This window comes from Balaenoptera musculus, chromosome 5 (genome assembly GCF_009873245.2).
Source record: "Balaenoptera musculus isolate JJ_BM4_2016_0621 chromosome 5, mBalMus1.pri.v3, whole genome shotgun sequence".
Taxonomy (NCBI): domain Eukaryota; kingdom Metazoa; phylum Chordata; class Mammalia; order Artiodactyla; family Balaenopteridae; genus Balaenoptera; species Balaenoptera musculus.
The window spans coordinates 77,446,507-77,467,208 of record NC_045789.1 but is presented as its reverse complement, the minus strand read 5'-3'; the positions used below and the strand labels follow the sequence as shown (position 1 = coordinate 77,467,208).

Sequence of the window (20,702 nt, the reverse complement as noted above, 5' to 3'; positions counted from 1 at the left end):
ACCTCCCATTCCCAGCCAATAAATGCCAAACTCCTTAGCTTGGTGGTCAAGGGCCTTGCCCATCTGGTCTCAGATGATTTTTTCAGACTTTTCCCTCTAATTCCAAGGTTTTGTGTTCTCTTCTCCAACAAAATAGGACTGTTTATTTTTATGACATAGTCAAGCTTTCCTCTTTTTGCTCACCTCTGTTTCTTTTACCCGAAGAGTTTTTTTCTTTCTTTACTTAAGTAAAGCATTTATTCCATCTCTCCTAGCTCAAATACCACCTCTTCCAGAAAGCTTTCCTGGATTGGATTTGCTCTCACACCTCTAGACCTCACCAGTTTATCCCTTCTTTAAGACACTTATACTACATCTTTTACTTTATTCTGCCCAAATTCAGAGAACCATTTTAAGGCTATTCATTTGTTTTAAATGAATGTGTCAAAACACTTTGAATGAAAGCAGTAGCAATAGTTTCTGTTAACGGTATAATGGTAAAAGGTTGCAGACAGGTGGGCTGCAGACTTTTTAAATTTGTCAACCATAGTGTTTGAAGCAAAGCAATTCCAGCTGAATGTCTGCAGCTTGGCATGTACTGTGTCCCCTAGCGTCCCCACTCCCTGTTACCTTCCACCTGGCATTTCACATATATATATATTCACTGCCTGACCTCAAGTTCAACGCTGCATGTGGCTGTTAATTACTCGATACATACCCGGTCCAAGTCATGGCTCTGTCATTTCCTAGCTAGTTGTCTCGGGTTAGAAGTAAGAGTTCTGTTAATATCTTTGAATGGCCTTTGTATTTGAGATGGGCCTTATGCAAAGAAACAGGTATGTTTTTGCACATGGACATGGGTCAGAGATTCCTGGAATGCACTGGAAAACAAGCATATTTATTATTGAACTGAAAGAACTCCCTGCAAAACTGCCTTCAACTTATCTCTAGGACTCAGTAACAGAAGTGACCCTTTGCTGCTGTGAATCAAGAGGCTGGACTGGGTTGGAGGAGGGTTGGCAAATGGATGCGGTCAGTACCACCCTCCTGTGTCCTGTGCCCATGCCAGACCTCATTACCTATGACATCACCGCTGAGCCCAGACAGGGCCTTGTGACTCTATCACCACTAAGTGCTAGATTTCTGCTCCCAATAGATCAGAGTTGGCAAAAGAGAGAAGTCAGGGTGAAAAATAATTTGGCACCTCACAGTTAGAAGAACGTTGGGGCACTGCTTTAGTCAAAAATGGAAGACTTGGCTTTACTCAAGGTTAGTAAGAAGTGAAACCGTGTATCCGAAAGTACATTATAAATTAGGAAATGCTATAAATGTTGCTCTTTGTTTATTGGTTGCCCTCCGCTTTACCTAAGTGCTTTTGATCATTTCAAATGCCTGAACGATGGGCGTTAGCTCCATTTTATGGTTGTGGAAATAGGGCTTGGATGTTAAGCAAACTGGCCCAAGTCTCCAGGCTCACAGTATGCTGTGCGCTGAGACCCCGCCCAGCTCTGTCTGACCTGGGGCTTCCCTCTTTGCACGAGGTCACGTGGCTCCCAGATCACGCTCTAGGCATGTAAGTTAGTTATTACGACAACAATTTCTGCTATAATTAACATTCTACTTAAATATAAAGTGGGTCATGTTCCTTCTTACTCTCCCGAACTGTCGCCTGGTTCTACCCTCCTTCCATACTGAGGCTCCTACTCTGGGGGATGTGTGAACAAGATTTGCTCCCGCAGAGAAATCAGCAGACAGGAAGTAGCAAAGGATAAAGGAGAAAAGGCCGGGGTCAGGTCAAGAGCTTCCCACATCGTCTCTTTCCAGTCTTGCAGAAACAAGATAGAAGCCTTAAGGAGGTCCTAGAAGCCAAAGGAGATAATCAAGAGAAGGCTGAGAGTGAAGTGGAATGCTGAAAAAATAGGAAACACATTTGCAGGTTGGACTAACATTGATTATCTTAAAATGTCCGCATGGTTAAATAATATTCATGAACTCTCATCTTGCTTCTAACGTTTTATAACTTAAAGCAGCTTTATGCCCGTGTCTTGGATTCTGTACAAAGTTTTGGTAGATGTCTGATGTCAATCTAGATCACCTGCGAGGCTTGAGGAGGTGCTCCGTGATTGCTGAATTCCAGGATTCCAGGATTTAGTGAGCTTTCTAAATCAGGAATTGGTATTTATTGTATGTGTTTTGCTGCTGCTACTGAAAGTGGGTGATAGTCATGTCTCCGAGCATCTTATTTCACAAAAAGCCGGCTAGATATGGCTGCTTAAGAACCATATGAGGCAGCCAGAGGCCAAGGGTCCAGAAACCTTCCCAAGCAAAGGATGCTCAAGAGTTGACCTCCAGAAGAAATACAAAGTCTCAGTCCTAGACTGCCACACTGTTCCTTATAGAAGAGTCATAATTTTGTGACCTTCTCTCCCCCTCATATTTCTCCCTGGAGGTTTGTTAAGTTTAAAGATTCAAGACAGATCATAAAATGTTTGAAAAATAATTATAAGTGGTTCTTTATTCACATTTTTTTGAATCTAAAGGTCATCCTTGATCATTCTCTCTCACTCATACTCTACCTTCCATCTATTTGTGAGTCCTGTTGGTTCTGTTTCCAGAATATGTCTTGAGTCCATCTGCTTCTACCTAATTTTCACTGTCACTATCCTGATCCAAGCCACCATCACAATGGCCTCCTAACTGGAGAACTGGTCTCTTGTTCCCACCTCTGACTCCAGTTTTCCTTTCTCTATTTAATGGTCAGAGTAACTGAGTAAAGAATTCAATCATGTAACTCCACTACCTAACCCACCAATAGTTCCCCATGACATTTAGAAAAAAGTACAGCACCTTACCATAGCCTTCAAGGCCTTGAGAAGTCTGTCCCTTGCCTTTATCTTGAGCCATTTTCTACCTGACTCTCTCTGCTCTACCCAGAGATACTTTTTTCCTTCCATTCACAGAGCCTTTACACAAGCTTTTCTCCTAACTTGTGCCATGGCTGACTCATTTGGGTCTGAGTTTTAGTGTTAATAGAGGCCTATTGACTACACATTCTAAAGTTAAGTCCCTTACCCACGAGCCTTTCTCTCCCACATTACCTTGTTCCCTTCCTTCATGGCACTTAGCCATACTGTGTAATTACACATTTCGCTGGTTTCCTTATTTGCTTATTGCCTGTCTTCTCTACTAGACTGTGAACTCTTTGAGGGCAGAGACCGTGTCTGGTTGGTTCACCATGAAGACTAAGTACTTACTCTTTCCCAGGAGCTGACCCTCTGGTGGGTTCTCTATGTAAGTAATCTTTGTCGTGGGTCAGTGTGCCACGCAAAGATGAGTTTCTATTAGGTGTGGGCATAAGCTCCTGCCTATCCATTGCCGCCTTCACCAGAACTGGGTTTCATCTATGAAAGAGGACGTGATATTGTGTGAATGCCAGGGCCCTGTTCTCCTGCAGCTTTCATATCTCTGTGTTTCAAACTCAGGCCAAGCACCACAGGCATATCCTATGACAGGACTGGAAGTATTGCTGGCGTCAGAATCCCTGGGTCTTAACCCCACCTCCTCCACTGACGGGCCGTGGACTTTGTGAAAGCTATGTAACTTCCAAAATTTTACCTCTTAAAACTGTCGTTAGAGACACTAAATGTGTCTAACTTCTGTTTAAATGTTTAGATGTTTAATGTTTAAATGTTTAATATCTAAATTCAAATGAAATTCTTAGCTTAATACACAGTAAGCACCTAAATGATATTTGTTACAGTAGAAGTTGAATAAATATTTGTTCAATGAATGAATGAATAAATTTCTTAGCCTCTCAGACTTCAGTTTCATCACCTGTAAATAAAGAGGTTTAACAGGATGATAACTTTCCAGTCTGTGGATTTAGTTATGAGGATGTTAATAGTTGTGATAATTTTTGGTTATTATTTTGATTTTTTTTCAGGATTATTATGAGGAATGATAAAAAGTCAAATTCTAAACTGAAATAAAGCAAGTTGAACAAAAAACTGAATAGAAATGAAAATGTTTTAAAAATCACCCTAAATCCAATGATAACCTGGTCTTTGATTTAAAGTATGTCTGTCTTCAGCACAGGGCTTGCAGCTGCTCTGAGGGTCTTTAACATCTCCAGGACAGTAATTAATCATTTAATGTAGGTATCTCTTCGGCAATGAACATGAACTCTTCTTTTCAGACATCTGTTTGCATATGCTGCCCTTGGCCTTGGAATATGAAACCATTAAGAAAATACAAGCCAGGTCCTCTGCTAAAGTCAATAAAAAAGCATTTGGTTGAAGGTGTGCATATTTAAGAGACTACACTCATCTTTTAACTGATTGTCTTAATAGTATTGTTTCTAAACAATTGTTAAGTCAAAGAACAATTGGTAAGAATTAATATCCAGAATATATAGTGGATTTCTACAAATCAATTTTTTAAAAAAGACAACCCAGTAGAAAAATGGCCTGACAATGTGAATAGGCAATTTACAGAGGAGGAAACTTGAAGAGCCATTTGACATATGAAAAGATGGGCAACTCACTAGCAACTAGGGAAAGGCAGACTCTTTAATTAATTAATTTATTTTATTTTATTTTTATTTTTGGGTGCATTGGGTCTTCGTTGCTGCACACGGGCTTTCTCTAGCTGCGGTGAACGGGGGCTACTCTTCGTTGCGGTGCGCAGGCTTCTCATTGCGGTGGCTTCTCTTTTTGCGGAGCACAGGCTCTAGGCACGGGGGCTCAGTAGTTGTGGCGCTTAGTTGCTCCGCGGCATGTGGGATCTTCCTAGACCAGGGGTCAAACCCATGTCCCCTGCATTGGCAGGCAGATTCTTAACCACTGCGCCACCAGGGAAGTCCCAGAGAAAGGCAGATTAAAGTAAGAAAAATAACATATCACACTGTAGATTAGCAAAATTTAAGAGCTTGGTAACATCAGGATTGGTGAGGATGTGAGGAAACAGGAGCATAAGCATGCAGGTGGGAGTATAAATTGGCCCAGTGGCAGTAGAATGTGGCCATGTGTGTACAGCTGGAGATGTGAATACCCTTAACCCAGCAATTCCATTTCTAGGGATACATCATGGACACGTGCACGAAGAGACAAGGGTGTTGCTGCTATGGCAAAAAAAAAAAGGTGGGGGGGTCTAAATTTCCATCAGAAAGGGAAGAGATAATTAAATTGTACAATAATCTTGCAACTTAATACAATTGAATACCATTCAGCAGTTAAAATAACAGTGCTGAATATAAAAAAGCAATTTCTAAAAGAATATATACACTATGACACCATGTAGGAAAAAATGTAAAAGTACAAAATGCTACTTTATATTGTTTGTGGATTGATACCTATGTGGTTAATATATAAAAACAGAGGCGGGGGGAAGATAAACCCAGTGCAGGATGGTGGTTACCTCTGGGGATGGAGGGGAAGAGCTCTATAAGCAACATTTTACTTCTTTTAAAAAAATGTACATAATGTGCAAAATATTTAAAACTGTTAAAACCGGGTGGTAACTACCTGTGTATCTGTCATATTATTCTCTTTAATTTTTTTGAAATATTTTATAATAAAGGAGAAAACCTTAGAAAACAAGAATGCCATACGTAATAAAAAGTCCAGTATCAGATTCTTCTCCTTTGTAGATTAGTGATCATCTTTTACCCTGCAGTGGGTAATTTCTACTTGGCCTTTGGGTGTGTTCTTAAGCCCTTCAGCCTCATATGCTGCTTGCAAGTCTTCGACCACTCCCCACCTCCAGCCCCCCCCACCCCCCCCCACCCCCCGCCCAAATGCCTTCTCTGCATGCTTTCTTAGCAACCTCTCTTTTCCTTCTAGCAGCACTTCTCACTTGGTCATGCAGTTTCCTGTTTGCTTGCTGTATGGGCCCACTGGACCCTATGATGTTCCTCTGGGGGCAGGCGGCTTGTTTACTGTAGCATCCCTAGGGACGGGTGTGTGAATGTGTGCAATAGATATTTATCAAGTGACTTCGTGAATTAATGGAGATACTTCAGTGGCTTAAGTTCCATTGCTGTGCACATGGTGGGCCAGGGTTGGATACCTGAAATCACTGCTGGTTGGATTAAAACTATAAAGCAGCATTTGTTGGCCCAGAGGCGCTCTGTGCCTCTTTCTTGGATTTGGCCAGCTGTGGGCCCTTGGAGAGGAAGAGCACGGTGATGATTTTCTCATAAGGAAACCTTGTCCTGGATCCACTGATACATCCAATCCAAGAATCAGATTCTCATTAAGCTATGCAGGGGCCATACCCCATCCAGCTGAATTTCCTGGGCACTGGGAGGTCAGGGTCCCCAGCCCATCAGCCAGGCCAGCTTTTCACAGGGAGGACCACTGCTCCCACCTCCCCGACACCCAACGGCCCAGTCCATGCTTTGTTCTGGCTTCAGGTCGGGTGTGTCTTGCCAGCCCCCAGTGTGGCCTCACTGGGGAGCCTGCTGCAGCCTCACTTCCTTCTTACTAGCCCCTGGCCCAGCTGGACCCTTGGGAAGGGCCCTGCTGCCTTAGCCTCAAAGAGAACTAGCTTTTTTTCCTTCCCTTTCTCTCTTATTCATTTGTTGATTCATTAAAATTTGCTGCCATTTCAAGCTCACATCCATCTAGTCTAGCTGGCACTGGCTCAGCCCCTGGCTCTAAGAGAGAGGCAGAACTTCTGCCCTGACAGAGCCCGCTGTTGGCTGCAAGCTGGTGGCTGTCTCGAGAACCTCTCCTGGCCAGACCAGGTACCTGAAATCTTAGAGCACAAAGCTCTGTGTTGATAGCACTTAGGGCCGTTTGCTTTCCTGACATTGCAGAGAGAGCCTCAGCTCTACCCAAGGAAGACCTTGGGTGAATGATTGATTTTACGTTGCTCAACCTCTGCTTCCTTGCTTGCAAAATAATAAATAACAGCTTGCAGCAGAGTTTTGAGATATTTAGGGTAGTAAAGTGGTTAAGTTGACATAGTGCTTGAGCCCGAATCCTGGTTCTGCCCCTTCAGTTTCCCCATCCTAAACAGGGTAATCCGGGTCCCAGCCTCATGCATTGTAAATGCTTAGGACAAATGCCTGATCCCTAAAGAGCGCAATTCAAAGGTTTGCTGGTGTTAGCAGTGTCAGGTAGACAGTAATCACTCAATACACATCATGTTCTATAACTATTATTAGTACTTGTCTTAGTCTGTTTGAGATGCTATAACAAAAATGTACCAAAAAAATATATATATATATACAAACACACGCAGACTGGGTTGCTTATAAACAGCAGCAATTTATTTCTCACAGTTCTGGAGGCTGGGAAGTCCCAGATCAAGGTGCTGGCAGATTTGGCTTCCTAGTTCATAGACGGTTGTCTTTTTGCTGTATCCTCACATGGTGGAAGGGAAGAAAGATCTCTCTGGAGTCTCTTTTATAAGGGCATTAATCCCATTCATGAGGGCTTCACCTTCATGACCTAATCATCCCCAAAGGCCCTGGGGGATTGGTTTTTAAAAAAAAATAAATTTATTTATTTATTTATTTTTGGCTGCGTTGGGTCTTCGTTGCTGCGCGCAGGCTTTCTCTAGTTGCGGTGAGCGGGGGCTACTCTTTGTTGTGGTGCGCGGGCTTCTCATTGCGGTGGCTTCTCTTGTTGCGGAGCATGGGCTCTAGGCATGCGGGCTTCAGTAGTTGTGGCACGAGGGCTCATTAGTTGTGGCTCTTTGGCTCTTGAGTGCAGGCTCAGTAGTTGTGGCGTACGGGCTTACTTGCTCCACGGCATGTGGGGTCTTCCCAGACCAGGGCTGGAACCCATGCCCCCTGCATTGGCCGGCGGATTCTTAACCACTGTGCCACCAGGGAAGTCCGGCATTGGGTTTTAACATAGGAATTTTGGGAGGATGCAAACATTCATTCTATAGCATTCTGTCTCTGATCCCCCCAAATTCATGTCTTTCTTATATGCAAAATACATTCATTACATCCTACCATCAACTCAAAAGTCTAAAGTCCAAAGCCTCATCTAAATATCATCTAAATCAGGTATGGGTGAGAGTCAAGATATGATTCAACCTGAGGCAAATTCTCTCTAGCTGTGAACCTGTGAAATCAAACAAGTTACATATTTCTGGAGTACAATGGTGGGCCAGGTGTAGGATAGACAATCCTATTCCAAAAGAGAGAAATCAAGAGAGAAGAAGGTGATAGGGCCCAAGTAAGTCGAAACTACAAGGCAAACTCCATGAGATCTTAAGGCTTTAGAATAATCCTCTTTGGCTTGATTCTCTGCCCGTCAGCCCCACTGGGGCACAGGTCCCACCTTCTGAACACAGTGGGGCAGAAGTTCTGCCCCTACAGCTTTGCAGGGAGGGGTCTGACCCCCAGGGCTCTGGGAGGTCCAGCCCCCATGGCTTTGGAGTTGTGAGCATTAATGAGCATATATGAAAGCACTTGGCGTGTAATACGTGCTCAGTGGATGTTGTTCCTTCCTGACCCTCAATCTTGGAGAAGGAGTACCTCAAACAGGAGGCAGGTGACCCCTCCACTGTACTGTAGGCATTTGTTCTTGTCATCTTTCCCCCTGAGGCAAGAAACCAACTGTAGGTTGGAAAAGTTCCAAGTTGGCACCCTTGAGACCTTGAGACTGGGGAGTAGGTATGTTTTATTTCTACCTTGACCCTGAGCTAAGGCTGCCAGGAACAAACTCATCATGGGCATTTAATTTAGTACATATTCCATAGCGTTCCTGAGGGAAGGTTGGAAGGGACCTTGGAGATCATGAGTCTAACCTCCAAAATTTACAAGGTGAAAACAGGTCCAGAGATGCAACATGAGCCGCCTGAGGCCACACAGCCAGTCGTGGGCAAGTAGAAGCTAGCTGTGCCCACCTGGATGCCCAGCCCCCCGTTCCTCCTGGGCTGTCTCTGAAGCCACGCTGCCTCTGCAGAGAGAAAGGCTCCAAAGGGCTGGGTGCAAATCAATCTGGCCGCTTTAGATAAATTCTGACCATCATCTGAAGGTTGAATTTATCTTCACCTCACTCAGAGCATAACCTCTACCATGTTTGAAAAACTCCAGGTGAGGAGAGCCGTGTTCAGGCTTCTCCACTTATAAGCAAGAAACAAAAGGTGATTCCAACACAAATGGAAAAGAAAAGCCATTTCCTCCTTCTTGTATCTCCTCAGCCTTTGCATATCCTGTCAAAGCCAACATAAGTTATGTACCTTCTCCAGCTGTGTAGAGAGACCAGGAAGCAGGTGCTGGTTTATTTTATAACCTATGCATTCCTTTGCTAAGCGGTGAGCCCAGAGAGACTTTTTATCTGAAAGTTTTTAGAGGGGCATGGACCTAAGAACATAGCACGTGGATCTTAGCTTCCGGAAAGTATACTCGTTCGGTGCACCTGAGCATTGTGCCAAGCAGAGTCAGGCACACGCCTCTTGGGGAGGTGTGAGTGTACATGGCTTGGTGAACTTTTTATCGGAATCTCAAGCTCTGGTGAGGAAACAGATACGAACTGTTTTGCATGACTGTGCAGAGTGCGCGGCTCTGTACCAGGCACAGGTACCCGACATGGAAGAGTCACTCTGCCCCTTTCTGGGTGCTTGCTGTGCAGTTCTGATGCAAAATACGGAAGCGCACGTGCAAAATACTGAGAGCATTGACAGAGAGTTCCACTGATGTTTAAAACTTGGTTTTTTTCAAGGGTTTCTTAAGAGCAGTTTTAGGTTCACAGCAAAATTGAGCAGAAGGTATTTCCCATATATCCCGCCCCCCCCAACAAATGCATAGCCTGCCGCGTTATCAACATCCCTATCCCTCACCAGAATGGTACATTTGTAACAGTTGGCAAACCTTCACTGACACATCATTATCACCCAAAGTCCATAGTTTACATTAGGATTCACTCTTGGTGTCGTACATTGTATGGGTTTGGACAAATATATGTATATCCATACATACATCCATAATGATGGATATGTATCCATCATTATAATACCATACAAAGTACTGTCACTGCCCTAAAAGTCCTCTGTGCTCTGCCTACTCATCCCTTCTCTCCCACCCCCAACCCCAGGCAACCACTGATCTTTTTACTGTCTCCATAGTTTTGCCTTTTCCAGAATTCCATATATAGTTGGAATCATGCAGTATGTAGTGTTTTCAGATTGACTTCTTTCACTTAGTAATGTACACTTAAGGTTCCTCCATGTCTTTTCATGGCTTGATCACTCATTTCTTTTTAGCACTGAATCATATTCCATTGTCTCTACGTACCACAGTTTATCCATTCACCTCCTAAAGGACGTCTTGGTTTATTCCAAGGTTTTTTTTTTTTTTTTAATTAATTTATTTATTTATTATTTTTGGCTGTGTTGGGTCTTCGTTTCTGCGCGAGGGCTTTCTCTAGTTGCGGCAAGCGGGGGCCACTCTTCATCGCAGTGCGCAGGCCTTTCACTATCGTGGCCTCTCTTGTTGCAGAGCACAGGCTCCAGACGCGCAGGCTCAGCAGTTGTGGCTCACGGGCCCAGTTGCTCCGCGGCATGTGGGATCTTCCCAGACCAGGGCTCGAACCCGTGTCCCCTGCATTGGCAGGCAGATTCCTAACCACTGCGCCACCAGGGAGCCCTATTCCAAGTTTTGGTAATCATGAATGAAGATGCTATAAACAGCGGTGTGCAGGTTTTTGTGTGGACATAAATTTTCAACTCAGTTGGGTAAATAACAAGGAGTGCGATTGCTGGATTGAAACATAACACATTTAAAGAACTGGATGAAATTGAACAAATAAATTGTTTTAGAAGTGAGAAATCACTCTAATCAAGGGTAAACTAGACCACCTTTTTGGGGGGAAAAAAGGAAATTATGATTTAGTATGAAAGAAGGGGAAAAGGAAGCTTCGGTCTGATTTTTATTCACTAATAGATTTGACCAGGAAACAGGAATTGACATTTTTCAGTCTAATTTTTTAAGAAAAAACATAACTTTCAGTGTAGGAAAAAAAAAGTTATTTTCTGGTGAAATTAGTGCTACGCTAAGTGGTGTTTTTCATGTTCCTATTAGAAATTATAATTAAAATATCTGCGTTGAAAGCTAAGCATCTCTGTTTAGTTTTAACACAGGGTGAGGATATCAAAAATCTTTTGACTCCAAATTTTCACTGTGTTTTCTTTTATGAGCTCACTGCCACTGGGTTTTTCCATGAATTTGAAACGTGTGTGTGCAATACTTTGGAAAGATTATTTGCTTAAAGTTTATAGACTGAGCTAAAAATAGAAAAACACTGTTTCTATTTTTGGAATGTCTTACCAGCTAAAAAGTGAACACAGTTGCTGTGTATATTAAGCAAAATATTGAGATGAGAACAGATATTTCAATAGCAAAATATATTAATTTAGCTGCTTTTGAAATGTCACAGTGAAACGAATTGATTGTTATTTCTACTGAAGAGAGAAGTTTGTGTCATAAAGTAAATTTCTGTTCTAATAAGACTGCTGAGTGCAGAGAGAAAAAAAGCCATCCCCAAAATTTTCACTGGTGTGAACTTTATTTTTGGGGGGATTTGTTACTCTCTGGTTCCCTCTAGAGCTCTACAGTTACAAGTTCAATGGCTCCCTTTTTACACTGCAGAGACTTCTCAGGATTTCTAGCTGGGCTTCATCCAGTTTTTATTTATTTATTTATTTTGGCTGTGCCTCACCACTTGCGGGACCTTAGTTCCCTGACCAGGGAATTGAACCTGGGTCCTTGGCAGTGAAAGCGCCGAGTCCTAACCACTGGACCACCAGGGAATTCCCAGCCAGCTTTTAATATTGCAATGTAGTGAAGGTGGCTGGAGCTTGAGAACACTAAAAATGTTCTTGTTAAATTTGTTTACTGTTATTCTGGCTAACAAACTACAACTTGATGCACAAAATGCAAACATGACATCAGAGACCTTAATTTAAACATTGACACAGCTCTATCAAAGTAGAGTGTTCTTCAGCTAATTCCCTGAATTTATTGTCTACCTCCAAATAAGTCTTCACAAAATTTATCTTTCCACTCTGTACTTTCACTTATTCACCAATTTATTGAGCATCCTTTGCTCTCAGGTTGGTCTTCAAATAGTCTTGCCACCCAAAGACTCCATTTTGAATCTGGCATCATTTAAAATGTGAGTACAAGTGTGTGCTTGAGAGAAAGCAAGAGATGTAGACAGGTAATGAGACACAGTGTGTGTGGGGAAGAGAAAAGCGAGATTAGCAGTGTGAGTGAGCAGGACCCATTTCTTAGGGAGGAATATCTGAACTCTCTGAAAGTGTGACAGGCTAGTAATGCTTGTGCACACCAAGTCTCTGCCCGGAATGACAGGAATTTACCAGCGAAACTTGGATAATTCACGGCATGGCTTATAGAGTGAAAGTAACAAATGGAGCACAGTCATACCGCTAGACATAGCAACCCATAAAAAGGGAGAGGAAAATATTGAGATATGTCGGGGGGCCCACCCGTGCCAGAATTAGTTTTGGCTAACACACAATCTCTTCTTTGCTCTCAACTGTTTGTCTATAAACCCAGCCATGAACTTGAGATCTCCAGCCCATCACTTCTGTTCTCCTTCTGTATTTATAATAGTCATACTGTATTAGGAGTCTCCAGAAAACCAGAACCAATAGGATATATTAGAGAGAGATATATAAGAGGAGATTTATTATAGTAATTGGCTCATGTGGTTATGGAGACCAAGAAGTCCCATGATCTGCCGTCTGCAAGCTGGAGAACCAGGAAAGCCAGTGGTGTATTTCAGTATAAGTCTGAAGGCTTGAGAATCGGGAGGGCTGATGGTGTAAGTCCTGGTCTGAATCTAAAGGCCTGAGAACCAGGAGCACTGATGTCTGATGGCAGGAGAAGATGGCGGTCTCAGCTCAAGCAGAAAGAGAGAGAGAGAGAGAGAGCGCATTCTCTCTTCCTCCACCTTTTTGTTCTATTCAGAACCTCAATGGATTGGATAATGTCCACCAAACATTGATGAGGGCGATCTTCTTTACTCAGTTGACCAGTTCAAATGCTAATCTCTTCCAGAGATACCCTCACAGACACACCAGAAATAATGTTGACCAGCTATCTGGGCAGCCCTTAGTGACACATGAAGATTAACCATCACACATACCCATCATCAACCTACAACAATCACTGCTACTGCTGCTACTGAAGTTTCTTCTCCTTCTCCTTCTTCTTCTTCTTCTTCCCCTTCCCCTCCTCCCCCTCCTCATCCTCCTCCTTCTCCTATAGCTAACATCCACTAACATTTCCTAAGCACCTACTGTGTGCAAGGATTCAGTCTGAGTGCTTTATATGCATCCCATTTAATCCTGAAACTAGCCCTTTGAAGTGTGGGTTCCATTGTTATACAAGCTTAGGGAGATAATTTATGTAAAGTCATTAAACCATCATCACATAGAGGGATTTTAAAAATTGAGATATAATTCACATGCCATGAAATTTGGGGGTTTAGTATATTCACAAAGTTTTGTAACCATAACATAACCACTATCTAATTCCAAAATATTTTCATCACCTCTAAAAGAAACCTCATACTCTTTAGCAGTCACTCTCCATGTTTCCTGCTCCCTAATCCCTGGAAACTGCGAATCTTTCTTTCTCTTTCGATTTGTCTATTCTGGATATTTCTTATAAATGGAACTATACAATATATAGTATTTTGTGTCTGGCTTCTTTCACTTAGCATACTGTTTTCAAGGTCCATTTACGTTGTAGCATGCATTGGTACTTTATCACTTTTTATGACCAAATAATACTCTGTTGTGTGGGTACACTATCCATTCATCAGTCGATGGACATTTGGGTTGTTTCCACTTTTTTAGCCATTATGGATAATGCTATTGTGAACATTCATTACAATTGTTTTCATGGACATATGTTTTCAATTCATACAGAGGGATTTTTTCATGACTTTTCTGGATTTGATAGTATCTCAGCAAATATTTTTTCTGGGGACTTCCCTGTGGTGCAGTGGATAAGACTCCGCGCTCCCAATGCAAGGGGCCGGGGTTCGATCCCTGGTCAGGGAACTAGATCCCACATGCATGCCGCAACTAAGAGTTCTCATGCCACAGCTGAGGAGCCTGCCTGCCGCAACTAAGACCCGGTGCAACCAAATAAATAAATAAATATTTTAAAAAAATATTTTTTCTGGAAACAAATTTTTATGCCAGTGAAGGATGACTGCACACCCCCAAACTACCGTTTACTAAAACGCTCTCTCTGCAATGTGAGCTCTGATTTCTATTCTATCTGTCCTGGTAAGGCTTGATTTTCAGAGGTGAGCACCAATCCTTCATGCCAGCTGGTCCTTCTTCCTGGAAAACCCACTCGCTCATCTCCATCTGTAAAAGTCCTGATGTCTTCCAGCCAGGATGCTGGCTCTTCCTTTGCAGCCGGAAGTTATCTTTCGTTCCTTTGGGACTCGGTGGAGCATCACCTGGGCCCTTCTCTTGGCACTTTTCACTCTTCCCTGCTACGCTGTGTGCCTCTGCTTCAGGTCTGATCATCTTTGCTATTCCTTGCTAGGACACGTGTTTGCTTTACACAATAGGTGCTAATGAATATTCATGAACTGATTCTTGATCAGTTGCTGTGATATCGTGATTTATAATAGGATATATATTTTTGGGCTTTGTCCCCCTTTCCGGCACAGAGCTCCTAAAACCCTTGGATTTTCCTGCGAAGAGAACAATGAAGGTGTCTTTTGTTATGTTAATCAGTTGACTTTTGGAAAGCCCCTAGGTCCCTTTAGCATGCAGGTTGGTTGCTAGGGGAACCAACCTTGTGATTAGAAGGTTGAAACTTTCAGTCCCGCCCCCTGAACTCCGCGGAAGGGAGAGGGGCTGGAGAGTGAGTTCAGTCGCCAAAGGCCTATGTATGAAGCCTCCATAAAAACCCAAAAGGATGGGGTTTGGAGAGCTTCGGGGTTGGTAAACAGGTGCAGATTTGAGGAGAGTGGTATTTGAGAAACAGCATGGAAAGGTCCCCCCGCCGCACCTTGTTCCCCATAACTCGCCCTGTGCATCTCTTTCATTCTGCTGTTCCTGAGTTATATCCTTTTATAATAAACTGGTGATCTAGTAAGTAAAATGTTTCCCTGAGTTCTGTGAGCTACTCTAGCAAATTAATTGAACCCAAGGATGGGGGCATTGGAACCGGTTGGTCAGAGGCACAGGTGACACCCTGGACTTGGGATTGGTGTCTGAAGTTGGGAGGGAGGGCAGTCTTGTAGGACTGAGCCCTTATTCTTTGGGATCTGATACAATCTCCAGGTAGATAGTGTCAGAATTGAGTTGAATTGTAGGACACTTAGCTGGTGTCCCGGAATAGCATGGTGATGTGGGAAGAAAAGCCAAAACAAAACACATTGTAACTGCTGTCAGAATCCTAGTTACCAAGTGCCAAGTGGTTCTGATTCACTTGAAACCAAGTCGAGTTTCCTTGTGGAGTTGGTGTCACAATGGCTCTATTTTTAACCAGGTCTTGTGGCGGGGAGGAACAGGTTGCAGAGTGAGGTCATGCTTCCTACTTCTGCGCCCTCCACATTTCAGTTGGTGGAGAGCTGCCTGTCAGCATCTCCTGAACTCTCAGGAGGTATTGCTGTCCTTGACCCTTGCTCCTCTTCAAAGGAGGAACACAGAAGGGCAGGAGTGTCAGGTTTATTTGGGGAGTTATGATCAGGCTTAGTAGATGAGCACCTCTTCCAGTTCCTGGGTTTACCCCCCTTTTTAGTCCTCCTTTAATGTCTTAGGAAAACTGATGGTGAGACATTAAAGCTTCCTTTTAAAGTTACTTAGACAGTAGTCTCAGATTTTCTGTAGAACCTACTTATTTAGATCTCTGCAGTCCTATTCAGATAGCCTATTGCTCTCCACAGAGCAACTGTTTTTTTTTTTTTTTTAAACAAGGGATCTAGAACTATGCAAGTGGTTGGTTCTCAATCCTGGCTGATAATCAGAATCTCTCTCCCTGCCCCCCCAACTCTCTCTCACACAGACACAGACACACACACACACACACACACACACGATACACACTCCTCCAAGCTCACACATTTTGCTTGGCTGGGTGGAGTGTTTTAATAATTGAGCATGCATTCTCCAAGATGCCACAGTTCATTCATTCCTTATTGTCTCACACCTGGCCCTCTGCACACATTTATATGACCTACCTGCTCTTTGAGGTCTCTGAGCATTCCACCCTGCCACAGAGCAGCCAAATCATCTGCCCTCCTTCCTCACCCACTCGCCTTGTCATCACAGGTAACTCTGATAGAAAATCGGGGCTGGGAACCATCAGCATCTTTGAGCAATGATTATTCTGTCTGTAAGCGTTCTCGATTCTGGCTGAAAAAGAATCAATGGGGAGCTATTAAAAATTACCCATGCCCCCTCTACGTACAGTCCTTCCCTGGGGGAATATACAGTTTCTTAGAGAAGGATACATTTTTCAGATCGGAGAAATAGATTTTAAGGAAAATTGTTTTGAATGTGAGATCTGTTAGATTGTCTGATGTAAAAGTTTCCCTTTAATGAACTTCCAGATTATAATAGAATTTCTGTTGGCAAGCTACATGTTGGCAGGGAATGAAGAACTTTCATGTAATATTTAGTGTTAGAGCCCCAGACGTTACTATCAAGTCCACCCATTGGAAAGGTTCTTACGTTCCCATTAAATGAGTGATTCTGCCCAGATCAGGCAGGGAGCCTGGAGCAGATGGAGATGGAGACCTGAGTCTAAAATCATGTAAGGTTTAGGCAAGTGCAAACCAGAAACTGCAGGAGACTCCACATTGATGTGTATATACATGGAGAATTGGGTCCAGGTTTAGTTATTTAATTAATTAATTAATTAATTTTTGGCTGCGTTGGGTCTTCATTGCTGCGCGCCAGCTTTTCTCTAATTGCGACGAGCATGGGCTACTCTTCTTTGCGGTCATTGCGGTGGCTTCTCTTGTTGCGGAGCACGGGCTTTAGGTGTGCGGGCTTCAGTAGTTGTGGCACGTGGGCTCAGTAGCTGTGGCTCGCGGGCTCTAGAGTGCAGGCTCAGTAGTTGTGGCACACGGGCTTAGTTGCTCCGCGGCATGTGGGATCTTCCCAGACCAGGGCTCAAACCCGTGTCCCCTCCATTGGCAGGAGGATTCTTAACCACTGAGCCACCAGGGAAGTCCAGGGGTCCAGGTTTAAACAATGAAGCCTGGATGTCCCTATTTCACCTGTCATATTGTAACTGTCATATTCAGGATTTAGTCTTAAACTTTTTTTTGCAAGAAGTGCAATTTTCCTTCTAAATTTAATGTAATTTCTCTTTTTTGCCTTCTTACCTCCTGCTGAAGAAGTAGAAAGTTTATCTTAGTCAGTTGGAGGTAATTCAGGTTTCTGTAGTCCATTTCGAGTTCTCCTCATCCTTTCCCCTGAGTTGCTTCTCAGTCCTGGGCATTTTCGTAGAGCTCAGGCTAGGGATTGGAGTGATGGTGTGTGGTGACATTTGTCATCCATCCAGCTTATCATGCCTGGTCCTCAGCTGCCCAGCCACTCCCATCACTACAATGTTGATTCCCCGTAGTTCTCCAGGTCTCTCTCTGCTGAGCTAGTTCATGCCATCGCAAGGATGAAGGACAGTTTTAGCTGTTCTCTCCAGGGGCTGTTGGTCACTTACATTATTTTAAGGCCAATGTCTGTGAATCTCATATACTAGTGCATTTCAAACTTTATGTATATCCTAGCCACCTGAAGTCATGGTAAAATGAAGGTTCTGACTCCGTAGGACGGGATATTAGGGCAGGGTCTGAGAGTCTGCATTTCTAACAATTGCCAGGTGATGCCAAGGCAGCTGGTCCATGGATCACACTTTGAGTAGTGAGGCTGTGGTGGCCATAAAGGCTCTTACTTTGATGGAGCTCTCAGCCTCTATCTCTTCCGCTTGCTTGGGTAAGTAATGTGATAACAGAGAAAGATTTGGTTAAATGGCTGCAAATGCACTCCCATTTTCCACCTCTTAATTTCTTTTGGGAACATCACTGCTGAAAAGAATGAAAGAATAGCACTTCCCTAAGATGCTCTGAAGGCCCTTTTCAAGTACCCAGGGAGGCTTTGTTAGAATGCTATCACTCTTGCCTTTCACCATGCCTTTATCATTTATCTTGTTCCCATGTACCCTACCTGGGAGGAGAAAAAAAAGATAACACCCCTCCCTCCACCGTGGTCCTCTCTTGGTATTTATGTCCTTGTGTAATCCCCTTACCTTGAGTGTGGACTAGACTGAATGCGGCAGAAGTCTTGGGATGTCACTTCTGAGATTAGTTTATAAAACCATTGACTTCCTTCTTGGACACGTGCTTTTTCTTGGATCACTTGTGCTAGGGGATGCAGGCTGCCATACTGTGAGCAGCCCTACGGGGAGAACCACATGCTGCAGGAAGAAACTGAGGCCTTAAGTCCAAGAGCCTACAAGGAACTGAATCCTGGGAACAACTATGAGCTTGAAAGTGGATCCTTCAGTCGCAGTCTTGAGATGACTGCAGCCCCGGCTAACAGACCTTGAGTCAGAGGGACCAGCTAAGATGCTCCCCGGATTTTTGACCCACAGAAACTGTTGTTTCCAGCTTCATAGTTTTGGGGTAATTTGTTGTGCAGCAATAGATAATGAATATACCCACCTAACTCAGATGCCAGGCATTTGGGGAACTTCATTAAAATGTCATACTGGCCTGTCATGAAGATAAGGCACAATTAATATGACAAGAGGAAAGAAGCAAAATTATGGGGTTAGGGTGGCTATTTGGCTTGAGGAACTCAGTGAGTGGCTCCATATGACATATATTTACACATCGGTTATTAATGTGTCCTTTGGCCTTTTTTATTTTTCCAATGTGCAACTCTTGGGTGTCTGAGTTCGAAACTCAGCTTAACCTCTGTACCTATAAACTGACTACACTGCTTATCATCTTGCCTTGGGAGAGAAGAAAACTGGTGAAACCAACATTTCTCACGTTGCTGAAACCTCCCAGCTGGCAGGAACTGAAGGTTCTTTTTCCACCGCCCCTTTTCTAGTCTCAACAGCTGAGTTTTCTGGCTCCAAGAAAACCACCTTTGATTATATAAAGGTATTAGGAGTTAGGGGAACACTAGCCCTTTTGTTACCAGCAATCCGGAGCGTTTAGGAAGAAACGCTGCGGGGGCGACGGTAACCCCTGGAACGCTGGGCGGGCTTTGTGTTTGCTCCAACTCTGGGGCTTTTACCGAACCTCAAGGAGAGGAATTCCTAGTTTTCTGAAAGTTGGGCGAAACGGACCCCAGAGGCCTAGAAAGCCGCGTCCCTAGCCGTTAGGGCTTACGGCTCCTCCCCCAGTAGCCGCGCAGCCGGGGGCGTCCCGGAGGAGGGCGACCCCCGCGGGTCCCAACTTCCCGCCGCCAGCCGAGCGTGGGGGGTGGGCGGGGTGGGGGCGGGGTCGGCCGCGCTCCCTCCCCTCCGCTCCCCTCCCCCACTCTCCCCACCCACTTCCCTTTCTCGGCCGGGCAGCCCTGCGGGCGCGACCTCTCTGGGCAGTGACGAGCGGGGAGGAGCCCGCCGCCGCCGCCGCAGCCGCCGCCGCCGCCGCCGCCGCCGCCGCCGCGGGGGGAGCCATGCCCGGGCCCAGCCGCGCCCCGAGCCCGCCCCCGGCTGCCCGCCGCCCCTCGGGCCGGCGGCGGGAGTGAGCGGGAGCTGCGGGCGACGAGCCTCCGCCCGGCCCGCGATGTCACCATTGTTCAGCTGGGTGGCCAAGGTAGGCGGCGTCGGGGCCGCGTCGGGACGGCGCCCTTTACGGTAGCTGACGGCCCGGGAGCCGGCGTCCGGGCGGGCGCGGCTTGGGGAACCTTGGTAACCGTCGGGCCGCGGGGAGTGCGGAGCGCGGAGAGCGCCCGCGGCCTTGGGGGGGAACCCGACCGCGGCGGGGGCGCCCCGCTGCCCGAGGACCGCTGCCGGAGAGCGGCCGAGGCGGCCCGGGTCGTTCACCAGGTGGTTCTCATTCATTAGCGTTTCTTCCCCGTGGGGCGAACGGGCCAGTGGCGTCACGCCCATTTCACAGGTGGGGAGAGTGAGGCTCGACGCCGGGCGGGTGGGCTTCTCCGGCTCCCGAAGTCCCCCCACCGCACGCCGCGGATTCGCCGCGAGGTGTTTCCCGGCGGCGGGACCTCGCGCGTCAGCCTCCCGGGTACAGGTTTGTGCTCGGTTGTCTGGGATAGTGCACTGAGGATTCCCGAAGGCTGAACTTGGTGCGCTTGGAGGATGTCTGTCTTTTGTTTTTAACTCGCTGGTTTCCAGGGGCAGGTTTTGGAGTCTGAATTTTAGTACATGTGCTGCCGAAGCGAGCACGGAGTCTGAATTTTAAACGTAAGTTCTTTCTATTTCCTTAAAGTTTTATTTTTAGAACATTGGCGCCTTCAGAATCACTAAGCGTTACGAGTCCGGGCCGATTCCGCTATCGCAAAGATGAAGGGATTGGAGTGGATTTCTAGAGTTCTCATCAGTTTGAGAAGGCAGTAATAGAATAATACCCTCCCGGAGTACCAGGTGTTTGTGTGTTTTGAATGATGCAGCTCTCAAAGCTTCCACAGGTCGGCGGGTTAATGGGGCACCTTCCTCGCGCCCCACGGGCTCCTCTCTTTGCCAGCCCCTTCGCAGAGCTCGCTCTTGGTGTATGGCAGGTTGGTTGAGC

General features: G+C 45.1%; 1 protein-coding gene across 6 annotated transcripts in view; it reads left to right on the top strand.

The window, feature by feature from the left end:
• TBC1D1 (TBC1 domain family member 1) overlaps nucleotides 1–20,702 on the top strand; it is a 217,791-nt gene that overhangs the window by 62,839 nt on the left and 134,250 nt on the right. The window contains exon 1 of one of the 6 annotated variants that reach the window (XM_036852794.1): nucleotides 19,643–19,769. The exons of the other annotated variants lie outside the window; for them this stretch is intronic. Coding sequence (XP_036708689.1) covers nucleotides 19,740–19,769 — 30 coding nt within the window. The 5' untranslated portion in view covers nucleotides 19,643–19,739. Of the gene's footprint in view, nucleotides 1–19,642; nucleotides 19,770–20,702 lie in introns of those variants that run through there. 6 annotated transcript variants of the gene reach the window in all.